Source organism: Oreochromis niloticus, linkage group LG13 (assembly GCF_001858045.2).
Source record: "Oreochromis niloticus isolate F11D_XX linkage group LG13, O_niloticus_UMD_NMBU, whole genome shotgun sequence".
Lineage (NCBI taxonomy): Eukaryota > Metazoa > Chordata > Actinopteri > Cichliformes > Cichlidae > Oreochromis > Oreochromis niloticus.
The window spans coordinates 20,576,366-20,596,432 of NC_031978.2; the positions used below are offsets into that span (position 1 = coordinate 20,576,366).

Consider the following 20,067-nt stretch of genomic DNA (forward strand, 5'->3'; position numbering starts at 1 on the left):
TCCTGTGACTGACATCACCTGCTCTTTTCTCATTGACCAGTTGTGACAGGCATGAGAATCTCACATCTGCATGGTAGATTTGTTTTCTGAGTGTCAACATACTGACATACAGGAAAAATGAAGAAAAGATGTGTTGTATATTTTTTGTCCCCAGGGTTTGAAAGGTGACTCAGGGCCAGTTGGTCCCAAAGGAACCCAAGTGAGTGAGTCTGCCGTACATGCTGGGCTGGACAACATTAGAACAATAATCTTTTTAGTTTGCTTTTCTGTCATCAGGGAATCTGCTTTACTTTCATGAGCTGCAGTCTCGATAATGTGGCTGTCCATCTGTTTGAAGTGCTGCTGTGAATTGCTACTCCAAACATGGCAAACTAAAGGGTATTGTTATGGCTTTCATAACTTAGCAAGACCTTATTGATGGTCATATAGAGTAGCTTTTATCCTGGCAGAGGGAAAATGCTCCACTCTCTCTATTTGTGGAGTATTTATATATTCAAAGTGATATATTTTTGTAATGGGCATACCCAACAAATCCCTTTATCTTTCCCTTTCTAAACAGGTCTTTTGTGATACTGAAGCTTAGAGATGAAATGGGAAATGCATACCGTTGCCTGCAGTTTGCTGGACTACTCATAGGAATAGTATGTGCCATTAGGTTTTTAAATCAAGGAATACAATAGTTGCATAGGTATGCCCTGCACAGGTGGCTGTAGCTAGTTCCATAAGTCTGGGGTTTAAGACAAGAGTTTGATGCAAAACCTTGTTCTCATCAGTGACATGAATTAGATTAACTCTTGTATTGATGTGGAAAATATTGGTCTTTTTAAACTTTTCTTTTCATGCCACAGTGGGATTATTTCCCATATATGAGTTGGAATGTTTTTCCTGTAATTAGTTGCCATATCTCTTCCTCTTTTATTTTTCTTCCCTTATTAGGGCTTTTTTCCCCTTTTTTTTCTCTCTTTGCTGTTGTTGTTGTTGCCTTTTGGTAGAACTCACCGCATAATTGTAGGTGCAATGCACTGTCTGCCAGCCTTGAAGTTATAATGAGGTCTGTGTGTTTCTGTGAAGACAACAGAGAATCACAGCGTATTTTATCCTGTTTTCCGGATGGGAGGGTGAGAGAGGGGGTGGAGAGAGTGTTTGTTTGTATGGGAGCTGACAGAGAGAGGCAGATTTGGAAGCATAAAGTAATGAGTCCCCTGAATATCCCATAGCAGGCATATTTTAGCTGTGACATTCATTTAGACAACAAAATGGATATGAACTACAAACACCTTCTTCTTCTTCTTTTTTTCCTTTCATGCACATCTGATAAAAGAATATTGGCAGCAGTAAAGTCATCTATTTCTCAGCTCAGTGCTTTATAAATGTTGGGACTGCTGTGAAGAGGGGATAGGATGGCAGTAATACTGATCTGTGATCTACAAGTTTTATCTTAAAAGACAAAAAAAGAAGAAAACAAGACAGTCAGCAAAAAGGATGTGAGCTCATTGCTTACATTAGATCATGTTGGCTTCAAAAGGCGTTTTCTCCTTCCTTATATGACTTTTTGTGACCGCCTGTATGTAACAGTCAGCGAACAGTGTTATCATGCCTGCCCCTTGTTAATGCTGCAAAGCTCTCTCATGATGTAGTGTGCCTGCATTTGTTTTAAAGCCTGTCACATTTAATGGCCCACCTGCCAGTGTGAAAGTCATCAGACATGCTTCATGTAGGGACATAGTGTAAATACCAGGTAATAGCCTTCTACCGTACATAGTGCTTATATCTGAATATTCCTGCTATGAAATGTCATCTTACTTGAGCTGACCTTCAGGGTTTTTTCTCACAAACATGATAGATGGCCTTTAGGTTTAATGTTTGTCAGTCAATAAAAGATTTTATAAATTTAGCTGAGTATGATAAAGAGTTAACGCTGCGCATTTTATTTATTTTTAATTATTGTCTTCTCTTGCAGGGTGATACGGGTCTGCCTGGAACTCCAGGGCTGCCTGTAAGTTCACACTTCTTCATTTACATCTCATTATGCCATCTGTGTGTGTGTGTTCAAATAAAGTGGTGATGTTAAAATGTACTTATGAGGGTATGAAATGAGATGCATGAAATGGCAAAACCGAGCTTTGTAAATACCACAGCCTTTTGGCAGGCTCTACACATAGTGTTAAAACATCTGGCCCACAGAGATGGAAAGTGGGGCACTCCGGTGAACGCTCTCTGTGTCACATTACCGTCGCCTGGGAATGGGTCAAACGAGGAGCAGATAGATAGGGCTCAGTGGGCGGTTTCACTGGAGCCAAAAAGGATAGGCACGAGCAGCCAGGCAGAGAAGAATGGAGCTCCAAGCCTCGGGCTGGGTGTGGAGTTTGACAGGTAGTCACTGGCTGTATCCTACACGGGTGAGACAAGCACTTACTGGAATGGTATCTGTCCCTGCAGACTTTGTGCATTTACAGACACCTGTGACAAATGACACCGTGGTTTACGTCTTTCCATCTTGTATATTTCTCTTGTCTGGCAACATCTAGCAGAAAGAAAACATAAAATTGGAAACCGGTTCCACTTCACAACCAAACAGAAGCCGTAGCAGACCACATATACATTATGTCTATTTACTTGCACAGTCACATACAATACAAACAGGTAGCCCCATAATTTGTTGGACACAGTTTTTGTAGTTTTGCCTCTGTACACTGCCACAGTGGACTTTAAATCAGAAAATCATGATGTTTTTAGAAACCTTGAACATCACCAAATGCCATATTTCTTCCACTGAGAAGCTCCAGTAGGCCTTCACTGCCTTCAGTTTTGTCTTCAGTATCTGAAAAGCGTGATCTATATCGAGCTCAGACTTGGCCACTGAAGAATATCCAGTGTCTTTGCCTTGAGAAACTCTTGGGTTGCTTTTGCAGTATGTTTTGGATCATTACACATTTGCACTGTGAAGTTCTGCTTGATCAGTTTTTTTTTCAATGTTTGGCTGAATCTGAGCTGAGAGTATATCCCCGTACACTTCACAGTTTATCCCGCTACATCTATCAGCAGTCACATCATCTTTAAACACTAGTGATCCGGTTCCACTGGCAGTCATACAGCACATGCCCATGCCATAACAGTGTCTCCATCAATCTTGACAGTGTTTCTCTCCTTCTTCATAGCTTTTTCCTTCCCATTATTCTGGATCCATAAATCCAAATATTTGTTTATTTATTATTTTTGTTAGAACTGTGCACACTTTTGTAGATGCAAAGTCTAATCTGATGTTCTCATTCTTGATTGCAACGAGTGGTTTTGTGCCGTGTTGTAGACTTGAGAGGGTTAGTGCGATTTGGCAGGTGGGGGAACCCTGAGATTGGATGTGGTGGTGCAAGACAGGGAAAAGAATCACTTAGAAATCAGTCCCATAATAAGTCCAGTATATTTTTCTTGTCCTAGCTGACCTGTGCTGGTACTCTGATATTCACTCAATTCAGATTCACTCAGTATTCAGTGAGTTAAACTAATCAGCTTGAGTAACACAAATTTGGTAAAGACCTGCTTCAATTTGTTTTTGCAAGCAATTTCACAAAAACATAATTCTGCAGAACGTCGCATTTGGATTGAATATCTGATTTAAGAACTGAAATGAATGCAGACGTTACATGCAAGATTTAAATTTCCAGTTCATAAAATTCGACTTCCTGAGCAGTGCTTACCTTTGAGAATAATCTCTCATCTTCGTCTCATCTTTCTCAGTCCCCGAGTGCCGCGCATGAACTTCCTCTCCCTAAGACATACAGGAGCTGTACATTTTTCCTAGCAGACACATTTTGTGACAAACTGTGCGGATGCAGTGTGTTTGTTTTGTGATATTTGTTTAGCTCTTACCTACCACTTACAGAAAAATGTTAATCAGTTTATGCTGGCTCCTCTTGTGTAACACTAGATAGATGATGAGTACTGCAATTGAAACTTTATTTAGATCTGCACCATGAATCATCTCTGGGATGAAAAGGAGAATAAAAAGAATGTATTGAAGGTGTAAGCAGGCCATGGGATGTCATTATTTTCTTATTACTGAGCGTATTACTGAGTATCTCCGCACCTTCACCTAAAGCAAGGCAAGGCTGCTGCACACAAAAAAATTAACTGATTCAAGAGTAATATGCATTAACCTGCCGATCAGATTTAATTGCTCATTAACCGAAGGTATCGGATCGCCATTCCAGATTGCTCCGGCCCACGCTGACCCCCTGTCCTACCGCCTTGAGATTGTTTTTAACTTGCTAGATGCTGTGAAGTTTTTTTCCTTAACCAAGTAAACATTCTGCAATTGTGCGCTTTAGTTGTCTTCTGTGGTCTTTCAGGTCTTTTCTTGTTGGTGAGCTGGTCAGTGCATTCAGTCTTCTTAACAATGCACCAGACTGTTGATTTGGCCACCCTTAAAGTTTTGCTGGATTGCTTATAGGTTTATTTTGCTTTTTTTTCCCGCCTAATGGTGAAATTTCTGCTTTGTCATGGGAGCAAGCCTCACCTGTCCAATTACTTTTAGCATCTGGAGATGAGTGTGTGTAAAAATAGCTTTAATTCCTAAACAGTTAATGCAATCCTTTTGCAAACCCCCCTTGAATTAAGGCTGAAAGTTTGCCCTTCAATCACATACTGCTTTTTTGATTTCAAATGCACTGCAGAGGTGTGCAGAGGCAAGTCTACAGCAAGAAAAAAAATAATGCGTCTTTGTCGAAAAACTTACAGATCTAACTGTATTGTGAGTGTGTGGGCACAGTGTGTAGGCTCAATACGTTATTGCAAAGGAGTTGATTGCTGATACAGAGTAAAGGTATACTGCGGGTGGTTAGCTAATTATGTGCATATCATGAGGGGATCAGCCTGCCAGTTTTAATCAGCACTGGTCTGTTACAAAAACTCTGTCCCACTGCTTCTGGCCTGCCCCTTTTATGTCACCAAAGTGCTTACAGTGCCCACAGAACACTGCCACCATTCATTAGCTATTCTCTAATGCTAATTTCCCATTTGTAAGGACAAGCAAAGCAACAGTCTTTCTCCGACAGGCAAACAGGATTTTAGCAAACTTTCTAACATCATGCCAGTAAATTGGTCCGCGAGCGTGAGCAGAAAACGTTGGGAGGAATTTTTTAGTGCAAACGTGCTGCCAGTGGATTTGCATTGTACTGCTTGTCAGCCATTGTCATGATTCTGTGCTAACAATCCCAAGCAAAGACCACTGTACCATTGTACATGAATAATTGATTTATTAGCAAAACAACTGCAGGGGACTGAGTCATGTTTCGTTGAGAGTGTCACAGGTCAGAGCTGGCTTTCTTTTTATGGACACAGCTGCAAAAGTCTGAGAGTTGTCAGCCTCCTCGTTAGCTTTTTTTTTCTTTTGTTACTTTGGATGAGGCGTCTGACTGACTTGAAAGACGTGCGTCATGAATGTCCATCTGTGCAGCTGTCTCTGTGAAGAAAATGAGCAGTCTTTGACTTGTGGATGCCAATTGAAAGACGACACCAATTATTTGGGTTGTATTTGAAAGCGGAGATGTGGTGCGTGGCGTTGTTTTGGTTCTGAGACGACTCCATTTGGCCTTTCTTGACAGTGAACAGCAGGGTGTCAGGAGAGTTGTAGCAGTCATGCCCTCATTTCTCTACAGGTCATTCTGGTCAAGGATAATTATGTCATGAACAATTGTGTGGCATGTATTTTTATCCCCTACTAATCGTGTTGCATTTTCAAACTGACTGAAGTGCTTTTTTTTATACAATTTCTTTGAATCACAGGCTGAGAAAGAATGTCTGAAAGGAGATCAGGTACTTTGAATTTACTTAATTGTATTTTCTCTGAGGCCTCCTGTACTATTGTGTTTTTACTTGCATTTTTCTTGTAAGCATAAATGTCACAATTTGCTATTTTCAGGGTCTCCAAGGTGAAAAAGGAGAGAAGGTAACAAATATTGTTCTTGAATTTGCTGCTGCAGAAGGTGCATATAGCATGTTTTCAGTAAAGTACAGCTACTTGGTTTAGCAGCCAATTACCGAAGCACCATATGCATGCCCTTGCATAAGACATTGCTCAGCAGATACCTTGATTAACTTGCTAATAGTTTCTTATCAAGATACTTTGTAGAGTAATGGAATGAATATCTGATCAACTGAGGCTGCAAATTACCTGTTCAAGAAACACTACTCATGTAAAAGCCATTCAGAAGTGAGAATGAAAGCTACAGCACTATCTATTGTCTTCTATTCTTCATGCAGTTCTAACTAAGCTAATGCTGTGTTTCATATCACTGTAAATAAACCCACTAGCAATCCACTGGTCTGTTGAGAACTTGTGGCACAAACATCTGTCTGCATCAGTTTTTGCAAGAAACAAGTTCTAGTACCGTTCTGCTTTGCCAATTGTAGTAGCCTTTTCACCATGATAGATGTCCTTTCCCTAGGGATCGGCTGGAGTGCCTGGTCGTCCAGGGGAAGCGGGGAAAGAGGGCAAAAGGGTGAGTAAACAGAGACAGATCGCCAGTTGTGTGGCCTGGCTTGTGGTTGTACTGACTGAGAGGACCTGGCCTGGGGAGAGGCCAGGCAGCAGCTGAACGGCTGTTGTTGTTTTAGAAGAGGCAAAGATGATCTGTGGCAAGGGGATTGCAATGGGCCTGCAAAAGGAGATGGGTTGGTGTGGGCTAGCTCTATGACAATGGGCTCACTGGTCAAGGGGTCACACACACACACACACATACTCATAATATCACTGGCAGAACACATGGTTCAGTCCCATTGGGTGACAGTATTTGGTTTCTTAAAAAAGCCAGCTTGATTTGAGACAGACACAGCATCCATTACTGAATCAACTGAGATGTTTTATATTTATTTGTCAACTCTTATTCTAATAACTTTATAACTACATTTTTTTCAAAGCCTATTTAACACAAAAATTCAGTCTTTGTGGGAGCATATGGTGATTTCCAGTTGATTATACTTTAATTGTTTTGGAGCATTGTTAATTCATGCGTGAAGTTCTGATATTAATAATAGATAAACATAAAATACTGTGGTTAGAAGCTTGAACAAGAGCAAGAATGTTATTTTTCCTTGCCATCACAGCTGAAAGGCAGCTCTCGGGCACAGGTGGAGAGAATGTCCTTCTGCGTGTGCCGTTATTGACTCGGTGCGAACACACTCGCCTGTGATCAAAAAATAGCTGCTTCATGCCACTCAGTGTTGGCGTTTGTCTTACAGAGAATGGTCATAAAACAGCGGGAAAACATTCGGCTCACTGCAGCAAAACATAAAATATATAGCAGGTTCAGCTGTAGAGCACTCATAAGTAGGTCAGGCAAATGTTCTTTTCAGATTAAGGCGAACCCAAGATGATGCACAATACTCGTGACATCTGGACACGAGCATCTCAAAAATTCCACCCTTCTGTGTGTTAATGCATTCCGACTCAAAACTTCTAACAATACCATTATAAATTTATGACCTATCATCGACCGTGTTATTTCTCAATGGCTCATTTCCCACAATGCATAAAGTATCCGACTCTATTGTGAGGGAGAGAAGTCACGGTCAACGAAAGCGATCTCAGTGAGTGCAGATGTTTTTTCTGTTGTTGCTGTTTTTTTATGCTTTTGCTTCCTCAGCCTCATTAGTCATTGTGTTATTTTATACCTAGCCTGACTTAAGTAGTGGCTCAGCGTCAAAGGGACCGAGCGTCAGAGACATCAATTATGGTGTGTGCTTTTCTTCTGGAATGCAGTTTCATTCAATCATAATTGGGTTAGAAGAAAGAGGGGAGTCTCTCCGTGTTTGATGTTGTGGCTTCTTCGCTTCCTATATCTCTATCTCCTATGTCCCCATAATATTTTTTTGCACTAGCTATTTCTTTGAAGATTTTACAGGTTAAACTGCCATAGGGCTTTAAACAGGCGATCACAGACTCTCTGGTGTTGTTGTTGCTGAAGATACCGTCCTGAACTACTGTCTTTGATGACTGGCTGACTTCACGGGAACTGTTAACACGCTAAGGTTTCTGCCTATTCTTAGCTTGAGGAGTCACATGGAATCCAAGTTGTTGACCAACCTGTGCTTCTGCAGTTTGACGTTCCTATTTTAGGAAGCTGGACATGGATCATTATCAGGGGCCAGCGAGTGGCCTACTGATACAGCCGGAGACTCTCATCTAATTAGCAACTCTCGTCCGCGCAGGCAACTTTTTGGTTTTATGAGAGCCGTAGCTGCTGTACCACTGATGCAGAATATCTTGATGTAGACTGACCGCCCCGCAACCTTCATAGAATAGCCGGGAGTGGAAAGCTTTCACAAAGGCTTAGATTCAAGCCAGACCATCTCTCAAACTGTCTGCTTCAATTTGTTGTTGAAAAAAATTGCAACCACTCTAAGCCATCTAGCTTTACTTGAAGGAGATGTGGAGGGCGTTGTGGTGGTGGAGAAGAGGAAGGATGCCGTTTGCGTTGCTCCTTCTCCGAAGCTTAAAGCAACATATGCAAGAACTGATATCAGTCACTCAAACCCCTGTGATCCTAACTGTCTTTATTTCACCTTATTAACATGATAGAGAGCTATTTAAGTTTTGTCAGGGTGGAGGTATGAGCCAGTCCAACCTTGTCTAGGAGTTTATGGGAATGTATTGCCCCTACATTACACATTGCCATTAATGGTAATGTGAATGACTTGGTTCTGTCTATTATGAATGGAATTGACACAGAATAGCAGGCAAAGAGTAGGACTTAGGGATTCAGTGGTACATTACAGCCGATCAAAAACGAAGATAGGGAGCACCTGTAAAAAGGGATATGTCCCCCCGCTGACTATTGCGTGCTAAAATATTCATCACACTCTGTAATGATGTGCTAAGCGCTGGGTTGTCACTATAGGCTGGCTCTGTCCTACAGAAGTTGAGGAGGTGAAAGACATGCATGCAGAAAGGAACCAGAGGGGGAAAATCTTTGTGTGCAGGTCGGAGAGAAGTCTGCTTCATGTGACTGTATAATAAAGTTTTAAATGCATAAAAAAGTGATGATTTAAAGTCAGGAAGAATTATAAAAGTAACAAACGCCATCATTTCATCTGCTCAAAATAGATCTGAAAACCCACATTTGGTCAGTGCATGTTTATCCTTAACATCAACACATATAGAAGCACCAGAGTGAGCACGGCTCATTCATGTTGTGCCAAGACTTCCCAGCATGCCCTGCTTCTGTAGTTGGCTCAGGGTTGTGAGTTGGTTCAGAGCTGACATGGGTCTCTAGGTAACTCAGTAGGTTCCTGTGGATTAATAAGTAATCACCTTAAGAAATCCCCCTGTGCAAGGTGGGTCTTGGAGGTTTAATCCATGCCTAACACTACATTAAGCCTTATTAGCAGTATAAATGTACCTGTATATAGAAATACATTTAAATCCTGCATGAAGTCACTGACAAATGTCATGTTGATTCTTGGGTTTTCTATGAAAAATACAGGATGTGATGTTGCCTTATAGCATGACGGCACAGTTATATGTTCTGATTAAATGTTTGGGAACTACTGGTAAGCACTGTAAAACATTGAATTTCTCTTATTGACAGACAACACGTTATTTCCATTTATGCATTTTGCAGAATGTAAATACTGCAAATACAGAGTATTTGAAATCCTCCTGTAATAAGCTGAGGGCTTGTACCGTGTCAAGGTTTCCTAGTCTCCTGCTTTAGAAAATGCACACATCTGACAGATGCGCTGCACAGTGTTTGTTCTTATTAGACATAGCTATACCAGTGCAGAGATGATGAAACTCCAGCAAGCCCTTGAGGAAGGAGAACATTGCAACTGCTGTGTCTACAGATGTGTTCTCTTCAAATGAATTATGCACTCAAGATCCTCTTAGTCATTTATTCATTCGTTTGTATATTCAAATCTAGTTAGCTGGTTATTTATGCGCTGCTCTTATTTAGGCAGTGAACTACCTGACACAGTTACTAAGCATATGGATAACTAGCTGGTGGGCTAGCAGCTCAGTAATAAGCATGTAGGCGTCTTTTATTGTGCATGAGGTAAGGCGATATGTGTAGTGTGCTGCTAAGAATCGACCATGAGGTAAGGGGGGGCTTTCTCAGCTGACTGCCTTTCAGTTATTGATTATTTTTATTTCTATTTTTGCAAAAATAGTGTTTGTCATGTGCATATATGCCCATGTACCTAAACTGGAAATGTGGATGGACGCCACTGTGCCACAGAAGATACCTGCCACATATGTCAGGGAGATAAGAGAGGACAAAATGTTCAAATGAAGAAAACACCTAGATGTCTTTGCTAGGCAGGCAACGCAGGTGGAGGGAAAAGCCATTAAAAGTGGGACTTTTAATCCGGGAGGAATCGTTTCTCACTAAATAGTATGATGTGGCGCATCAATGCCACTGATAAAAGAATCCAGTGAGATTATTGATGCCTGCTGAAGAAACATTATAGAGTTGAGCTGTAAAATGACAGGGCTTTGATTTTACTAACAGGTTTTTCATCCTCTGTTGAGTCAGTTCCCTTTTTATGACTTTGTGCATTTAGAACCACCGTGGGTATTAATTACAGTGTGCACCAGATCATTCATTATTTATTTCCAAGTTGTTGTGTGTTTACAACAGTTGTCCCCTTAATAATTATCCTCATGAATGTAAAGATGGTTTTTAACTTAATATTCTTGTTGTTTGCTGAGTAATGTTCTTTATAAAACTGGATTTAATACTTCCGAATCCTGTGACGGCAGACTTGCAACAGGATGGAGCGTTGGGTTTCTGAACCTGAGAGTAGTTAGACCTCTGACCCTTGTATCGGAAGTCAAGTGAAACTAGATAACAGCTTAAGTGTGAAGATGATGCTCACTACTTGGGTCAGTGGGTTGGAAGACAAGTTCTCAGTTAAGAGAGTCCCGTTAAGCTAATGGCGATCTGTAAAACGATACAAGTCTTTACCTCATAACGTCAGCTGCTGTTGCATCACATCCGTCAGCTGTCATCACTTCATATCGTCTGATATCATAGTCTCAGATCAGTGCACGTCAGTAATTGTATTGCAGAAACACTTTAAGTCCTTCGCTTGTGTCAAAAATCTTGAAAAAGTAACATCAGTGGCAGCTGCCTGAGCTCTTTACTGTAGCACGGATATAATCTGTCAAAACAGCAGAAAAGATCATCTGTCTTGTCTCTGCTTGGAAATATGGACTGATCCAGTTTTCTGCAGACAAGGGACGTAATTGCTGTCTTTTGGAAATGATAGTCGTACTTACATTTTCCATTCATGCCCTGTGCTGAATGACTGAGACAGCTGTCTGTAAGTCCCGACCAAAGGCACAAGCATATCTTTTTCCATATTTTCCTCTTCACCCTTGTGTTGACACATGTCTCAAAGAGTGTCAGTCCATTAGATGTACACTACAGGCCAAATGTTTTCTCCCAGACGAGGGAAAAGCCATGCAATCTTACACTTAGGTCATTTTATCTGCTACCAAACTGGTGGTCATTTTCTTTTGACACAAGATCGGGGACCACTCTCTTTTTAAAAGGCTTCATGTGGGTAAGCTGAGGTCAAACCATTAGTGCCAGATTAGATACAATAGCATTCATCTATTTTAAAACTAAATCTATGTATCCTCCTTGCACAGTTGATAGCTTTTGTCATTTAACCTAATTTGAATGAGTATGCTGTTCTCTGAGAACCAAATGCATGCTCTAACTGTAATTTAGATGCTTCTCCTCTACGGGACAGAGCAAATGTTGTTTTGAAATAATTGAGCCACTCCAGCATACATATATAATATTCATATTGTATCTAATGGACTTGGCTAAGGTTCATTTCGATCAGTCGGTGTGTCTGCAGAGACACAAACAGGCAGTGACAGTGATAGGGAAGGAGTAATGGCTCCGTTTGTGGGGACTGAAACATTTGGCAGCGGTTTGCTGCTTCATAGGTGGAGGCAGACATGAACAGCCACTGTAACAGACTGTTGACCTCTACCAGAGCACCTGCAGCGTGAGATTATTAAGTAACGAGTCCCTGGTGAGAATACCAGCCTTCCTGCCAGAAGTTCTCCACGGGAGGCTGCCACTGATTGGGGTGAAACAGTAAACGCATGAAATTACAGCAACTATTTGATTGGAGCCATGTTTCTTTGTTGTCCAGTTCACTATACCGAATAACGATACGCTAAATTAATTTCTCAGAGAAGGTGAGGTTAGAGTTGCTTAGTGGACTCACATTTAAATGCAAGAGGACAATTTGTGCATTGTTTTGTTTGCCGTGCTTTGCCTTCATGGGGATTTGATCTGGTATGTTTCTGATCTGTGTACATTTAGATTTTTACTGGGAAAACTTTAACCGTATTCAAAGAAATGATAAATCAGAAGCAAGAATGTGTCGTCTTGATACATTTACTGGCTTTTTTGTTTTGTTATGACATTTTGGGGGCATATTTTCGATGTAAAGAAACTCCTGTGCCTACTGATTTGTGTTTATATCTGTTAAACTTACTGGAACTCGGTTTCTGTTTAACCATAAACCAACTTCATGTGGTATATTAAACTAACAGGGGTACAGTTGGTGACCACAGCGATGGCGTGTGACTTCACAGCTGTGCTTAAACGCGGTAACGTGATGTCCATATGTAGTTACAGTTTTGGCCTGACCCGTTGGAGCCCGGTGGCAGAGAAACATAGAGAGAAGAATTTACAGGTCAGCAGGGCTCACAGCTGAGATTTTATGGCCAGATTTACACCCTGTGTGATTTTACAAGGAGGGGGGTGGGGGTGGTGAGGGGGTGAGGATTCGTTAACCCTTTGCTGAGCAAAGTGAAACAGGTTATTCTCCTTTTTCTCTTGTTGAAACTCGTATTGAGGAAATTCGGCGAGCCGTGCTTTTGACACCTGTACTGCACCAGGGGGTAACACGTTTGCCCAGCGCACAAGGCAATTAATCTTGTCAATGTCAAGTGCATTGGGAGGGAGGATGAAACAAAGATTTGACCTGATTGGCTCTGAAAAGGTCTCACATTTGGGGCCTGTTGGGAAAGAGGAGGGTTACAGGGGGAAGCGTTTGGCACATGCGAGGACAGATGCACAGCGCTTTGATTTATCTGTCTGACTCTCGTCGTTCCCAAAGAGCCCCAATTTGGCTACATCCATGGGTGTCCAGAATAAACACACATTAATTGGCCAATTAATTACAGGGACGAATACAGGGGGCAGGTCTTTGAGAGGGCCACTTTGATTGCACCTTGTTCGCCGGCTTTTCTAATGATTCTCCGCCCGTTTTTGTGGGCGCCCGTAAGTCGATGTGTGTATGCATAGGTGTGAAAAGCTGATCTTGAACGAGGGGTAATGTAGGTCAACGCATCCTCTGAGCATTAGATAGACTTGCTATAGTTGGCTGGAGCATGGCCCTCATTCACACATCTACAGCCTTACAACTTTTTTTTTTAGGAGACAGAGTTGTACCGCTCAGCAGGGACGCTGCAGGCAATATATGTATCCCTGATGCTTTAGTGTTCAAATTCTTCATGGCCTGCGAGCCCCCCAAGGCCTGTGTCTAATGCTTTCCAAGCATCTTTAAATGTTGTTTCAGTGTCTGCCAGGTCATAGCACCGCCACTGGAGTGTCATGTATAAAACAGGGTCAGCTGAACTGAATTCACTTTTCTTGTTGAGGTATGTACAGTAAGTGGACACGAGCTGATTTTACCCCCTCGTGACAGCTTGATCTCATGGCTAAGTTATCCAAACAACTGGGATTTCTTTGGCTCCGAACAGTCTGGCAATATGCAAAGATACCTCCCGACATGCTAGGTCAGTTGCAGTAGTGTGAGAAATTCCAAGAATGTAAATACTTTTAAAAGGATATTTCTTGCTATCTAGGAGCCATTTTGGCCAAGTTGGCCAAGGAGAGGGAGGAGGTCAGTGAGAGCTGGAGCACAGAGGGACGAAGGCTGGTCGGTGGGGAGGGGTGAGGGGGGCGGTGCCCTGAACACTGCAGAACACAGAGGCGTGGTAGTGGGAGGCTGCATCGCTTATAGCACGCCGTTGCAGCCTATCATCTATATTCTGATTTCCCACACTCTCCTCCTGCCTGCAACCAATTTACGTACATACATTCATCTGCGTCCACTTTAATGGCATGCCAGGGAGCGGCGTATTGACAGTGGCCTGATATTATACAGATGGTAATGTGAGAGACCTTTGTGTAATCTGTTATGCGTGGCAAGTGATATGAAGTATAAGACTCGCCGAAGGCTACAGTACCCGGGGAGAGCGCTTTGTGGATCTTTGCACAGTGTATTCTCTCTGACCTCCAATATTTGGTTTGTAAAATGAACCGGGGTTTATTCAAAGTAGATTTCCAGCCTCTGCTATTCACTTGTTGGATAATGCATTAATGAAACACTCAGTATCTGTAAACATAGGATGGGAGCAATCTGCTCTGGATGAATAATACGGCCAAAAGTCCAGATGAGACTGTGAAATTGTGAAAGAGCCAAGACTAATAACAGCATCCATTAGGAGATGAGAACATTCAAGAGGCATTGCTGTCCCAGCGAGGAGCCAACGCAATAGGCAACCAGCTTGCGCGGAAACGCTGCACAGACATTCGGCGGATCGGCGGGGAATTGAGCTCATAGTTAAATATAGATTTATCATCACTTCTTCACCGCATAAAAATGCAAATTCAGATAATATCATCAAGCTTCTTTCCTCTCCGTAGAAGTTGTTAAAGTCAATGAGCTCTTAAAACTCATCTGTGAAGATATGATATAAACGTGGCGGTTGTAAAGAGATGTTTCTGATTGTCCTTTGGGACTTCCAGGGCTTAGTTTCCATAGACATCCACTGTCTGCATTTCCTCTGTTTGCCTTCGGCTCCAGTGTTTGCACACTGTGTGGTGGTGAAGAGCTGGGTGTTTGCTGAAATAGCTCTATAATAGTTATTTTACCCAATGATATGCTGCGTTCTGTGACTGTGTACCCATGTAGTGCCACCTGTGTCCCCTTCCATTGTGTGGCAGCTGAAAAGAGGCATAATGCGGTATGAGAATTATTGTCACTCTCTGGCTCTCATGCAGCTTCTTGCTCTCGTCCATTTCCTTCTTCTCTCATCTTTGTAAGCCCTCCACTGAAAAATCTCTTTTACGGTATTCAGTGCCTAATTGCCAGACTGCCTAATTAGGGATGTTACCCAACACACATCATACATTCATGCATTGAGGACATCCATCCTCTCTTAGAGAGAACTTACAGTTTCCTCATTGGCTCTGTCCCCTGCCATGCACAACATTTGTGATGAAACTAGTTTGCCATCTAGTGGCACTTGTACAAATAGCCATTCACGCGGGGTCTATGATTGAGTCTCTGTGAGGAAAGCCTTCATGGAAAGCTTAAGCCAAGAGACTATAGGCGCAATCTTGGCCAGCTGAGCTGTGTCTTAAGTCGGCTGCAGTGTCAGCCATCTCTTTATACGTCCCTGAATATTTAGATGGCTGGGAGTTAAAGAGAGCATTGTGTGCCAGTCAGAATGGTGAAAAATGCTAAGCTGCATTTGAGCCCCTGCCAGGCAGCTGTCGGCTTTGCCGTTCTCTTCCTGCCCCGGCCGCTCCTCTTAACCCTCAGTAAACAACTGGAACAAATCCTATTTTATTGAGGCTTTTACCAAGTGCAAGGGATCTCTGCAAGCTCCAGTGCCCAGGCATTTTCTGAGCTTGTGCAGTGTCCTAAGATGGCACCCAGCGAGGGTAGCCGGAAAAAAAAAGAAAAGGAATTTGCACTGTCTGTCTCTAATTGGATCCTTAATAACAAGCAGGTGGGGCTGTGTTCTCCGCAACATGTTTTGTGACATTTCAAGCAAGCGCCATGATCGATATTTGCCTTACATAGGTTGATAGCTGATTTGACACAGTGAAAATAGGTCTGGCGAAGATTTGGACAAGTGAAGGATATTTAGCTATATAGCTGCTGGGGATTTACTGAATATGTTTCCCTTTCACCAGCTTTTTCTCTTTTATTTTGAAACTACCATCTAGGAGCACCTGTGCTTAGGCTAATGCACGCGTGACCAGTGAGAATGCAAATGTGGCCATTTGATTTAATTTACACTTAACATAAAATTCAAAATCACAACACTTTGCCCCACATTTGCAAATAAATAAATAAATAAACCGAACCTCTCACGACGTTGCTGCACAGCCTCCGTGTTTTACAGATCCCCTGCACAAACTCGCTGTTTTTCCTAGCTTGTGCGGATTCTCGTGGTTCATCCTGCAAATTGTTAAATGAGAGATGAGAAAATACCTTCAAGGGGACAGAATGACATTTCACCATTAATTACAGAATAAATTAGCGTTTGCCAGGAGTGCTGAAATTGTATCTCCTCTGAATCTGGATGCAGTAAGTGCTGCTAAGGAACATGAGGTTTGACCAAAGGACTGAGGGGATCAAATGCATGTGCGTGTGTCAGTCCCTTTCCCCGTCTTTCACAGGCCAGGAGCCGACAAGCATTTTCACTGGGGAATAAATATTGTGACAGGCAAGCCTCCTCTAACTTGTTTTTGTGGTCGCATGAAGCATGTGAGCATTCATCTCCCCCTTTTCTTTTTTCTGGGGTGGCCCTTAAAAAGACATCATGTGTATTTTTAACAGCCAGCCTCCTGCTCTTTGTCCTATGGATGATCGGTTCAGCTTAAGTATAGTGTGACAATTTATCATTTTCACTGTTTTCTAGACATTTATTTACTAAGCTAATGCAGCTGCTGCTCATAAGCTAAACAGTCAGCTCCTGTTAAACCCAGCAGAGCATTTAGAAAAAAAGGCTCGAGAGGCCCGAGTACATGTCCCCAGAGGGAGACGGGTCTCAGCTCAGGCAGAGTGGGAGAGGCATGGGAGTTTTTTCAGTTAAGAAAAGGTCATCTCTCCTGTGAGCTACATAACATTGTTGCAGACCAAGTTGGCTTGGCAATGTCAGACAGTTTCCCACTCATGACATTAAGGTCCCGTGGTGCCATATATGTCAAACTTATCAATGAAAAGCCACATTTCTGATTATTCTTTCACCAAAAGTCAGGTTGGTGAAAGATTTGGTTGGGTGTATGGAGAAACAGGCTCGTGCAGATGTATAACCATTTAAAGGAGACGACTTTAAACTGACTCTAGTTATCTAGGTAAACTAGAGATCAAATAATGCAAGAAAATAAAGTGTCTTTAGCATTGATATCTATCCCTGCTTATAAAAAAAACATCATTTTGGCTCTCTGTACTGTGTGTCAGGTCATTTCTGAAGGCTTCTTCAGCTTATCTACTGACCCTTCGTGGCAGGGTCATTTGTCAGGTGGATTATGAGACTTTTTGATGGTATGTCTGCTTTATTGCTAAGAAATGCGACACGTTCTGCTTTCTCCATTTTATGCTACTGAGTTATCCCAGTATGGGCTGCGAAACGTGGAATGTCTCAGAGAACATGTTGACATTTGGGATAAGGATTATGGAGTCATCATAAAGGAGTGTCTCTGCTGTGTGTCACTGTCGCTGTTGACTTTGCTCTCAGATTGGGGCTTGTATAGCAGGACTGAGCCGGGCCCCGTGTCTGCGCTTTGCTTTTACACTTTACAACTCATAGCAGACTTGAAGCAAGTCAAGGCTCGGATCCATGTGGATTAAGTCGGGAGTTCAAAATATGCTGTCAGTCTACTGAGGTCTCCTCTTTTCAGCTCAAATGTGTGCCCACTCCAGCTTTAGCTATTGAATTAGTAGTTAATCCGGTCTGCTTTTCACACTTATGGTTTGCAGGTTTTTAGAGTGGGGCAGATAAATAGTACATGTGAATATGTGTTTGGTCGTGCCAGCCTATCTTTCATTAACTCAAAAAGCTAACTCGTCTTTGACTCCCCCTCCTCTCTTCTCCTTTCCTCTCCTCTCTTCCACAATCCCTTCATCTTCCTCCACCTCCTTCCCTCCCTCTCATCCCTCATTTCCTTCCTTGCCTTCCTCTGTCTCTCCCTCCCTCTAATCTACTGCAATGACCTGAAGGAGGGCTTCACACTGCAGCGCTCAAATAATAATCAAGCACTAGGATGTTGTCAAATTTATAGGACACTGAGCGTTGCATAGCAACAGAGATTGCCAGGGTGATCCAACAGGCGCTGGAAGTTGGATGAGGGAGAAACGGGGCGAGTGACAGGAGACAGGAAAGGAAGGAGAGCTGACAAGAAAAGCGGGAGAGAGGGATGAGATGGGAGTCATAGAATTATGATGTACACAAAGGGAGAGATAAATTAGGAATGGAGAAACACAAAAGGAAATGAGAAAGTTAAGGTTGGCTTAGCTGAAAGAAAAGATTCAAAGACACTGCTGGCTGCTCTTGCACGCTGTTGAATTTATAATTATTGTGTTTGCATTGTTTAATATGGTACTGGCGTACAGGTGGTGTTTCGTGAAAATGCTTTTTGTTGGATTTTGGTGTCACAGCTTTGCTTTTTTCCTTATCTCTTTTATTCTTTCTCTCCACTTTTGGCCTTTTTCCTCGTAATTTGAGTCTAAAACAATAAGAGAACTTTATAAAGTTGCAAACTTAAGGTGGGAAATGGTCATGTACAGTTCAACTAGAAAACAATCTTCATATGAATAGACTAAAAAAACTTATTTTTTAGCATCAAATGTAAAATTAGATATTTTTTTTTACACTTAAGTTAAAACAAAGCTGGTGGTTGTAGTGTCAGATTAGCTCCTTAGCATGAGAAACTTTTAGGAAAGTTTGACTAAAGTAAATGTGCTTTAATTGTGAATCCAGAATTTTTGTTAGACTATTAAACAACACTCGAATGTGTTCTATAATATATTTTTGACCAATTAAGGTAAAAATAGGTGGTGACATTGTTAAAAATCTACTCCTGTAAAAAGAATTATGGACTCTCTGTGGTTGTTGTGTCTTAATAAAAGCATGCCTGCTTGGAGGTAGTTGTAGTGCTGTGTCACTGGCAGGTGTTTCAGTTTGGAGAGTCAATTGAGTGCAAACGGTGATGACAGCTGTGCTCCTCGCTAATTATTTCTTGTCACTGTGCACAGATTTACTAACCAGAGGCCCTCTGGACAGAAAAGTATCAGTTGAGTCCCAAGGTCACCTGATGTAGTCGTTTTAATGGATCACTTTGTCGTGAAAAAGATTATCTGAAGGTGTTTAGAAATATTAAATTACTATAAAAGAAGAAATCCGACATGTAGTTCCAAAATAGAAATCCAGGCCCGAGTTTATCTGTACATAGCTAAATTAGATGTCTGCCTTTTACTAAACGAGGATCGAGTTACTTTGATGGTAGTCTCATTATAGCACAATACAACCCAGAGGACAGTATAATTTATTGTATTGTGTATAAAATAACGTCAGTATTCAGTAGTTGTGCTTCAAAGGCCCAGAAGGCCCATCAGGACACTTCCTGAGGGTAAACAAGAAGTACACACCTTTAGTATTTCTTTCCTTTCTTTGGTTTTTTGTTTTTTTAATTTGACACCACCAACGAATGTTAAGAGCTGTCATCTAAATAACTGCCACTTTACCATTGTTTACATGTTTGTTTTAAAATGTCAGCTGAAGGCCATCTGGGCCTCTCATGGTTCATTTACTGCACACAAAGATTTCTTTTGTGCTCTTTCCCAGAGAAAGGAGCTCAAAAGATCCAAAAAAGACTGAATTCTAAGAGCTGTGATTGTTTTCAGGTGTTGCAGCATGTACACACAAAACACAGGTACACTGTACAAGTGCATTTATAGTCATTAAGTATACACCAGAGATATACACCAGTAGATCATCCATATTGCTACCAATATCATCTCTTTTAACTGATATTGATCTGTCTTCAAATATGATGTGATTTATCAGTTTTTTGTTTAATCAGTTGGGCTTGTATTAGTGTATACTCTTCTTCTACTACTCCTTCTTCTTCTACTTTGTCTTCTTCTTCTACTACTTCTGCTTCTTGTTCTACTTCTTCTTTTACTTCTTCTTCTAATACCTGCTCCATTAAGGGGTCATCTGCCTAAATCTCACCGTCT

At 41.7% G+C, this 20,067-nt stretch overlaps 1 protein-coding gene across 3 annotated transcripts in view; it reads left to right on the forward strand.

The window, feature by feature from the left end:
* Positions 1-20,067, forward strand: part of LOC100699545 (collagen alpha-1(XIX) chain) — a 159,684-nt gene that overhangs the window by 90,813 nt on the left and 48,804 nt on the right. For all 3 annotated transcript variants that reach the window (XM_019366896.2, XM_025897435.1, XM_013269134.3), the window contains 5 exons: positions 155-199; positions 1,961-1,996; positions 5,782-5,811; positions 5,918-5,944; positions 6,444-6,497. In XM_019366896.2, the coding sequence (XP_019222441.1) occupies positions 155-199; positions 1,961-1,996; positions 5,782-5,811; positions 5,918-5,944; positions 6,444-6,497 (192 nt within the window). The remainder of the gene's footprint in view (positions 1-154; positions 200-1,960; positions 1,997-5,781; positions 5,812-5,917; positions 5,945-6,443; positions 6,498-20,067) is intronic.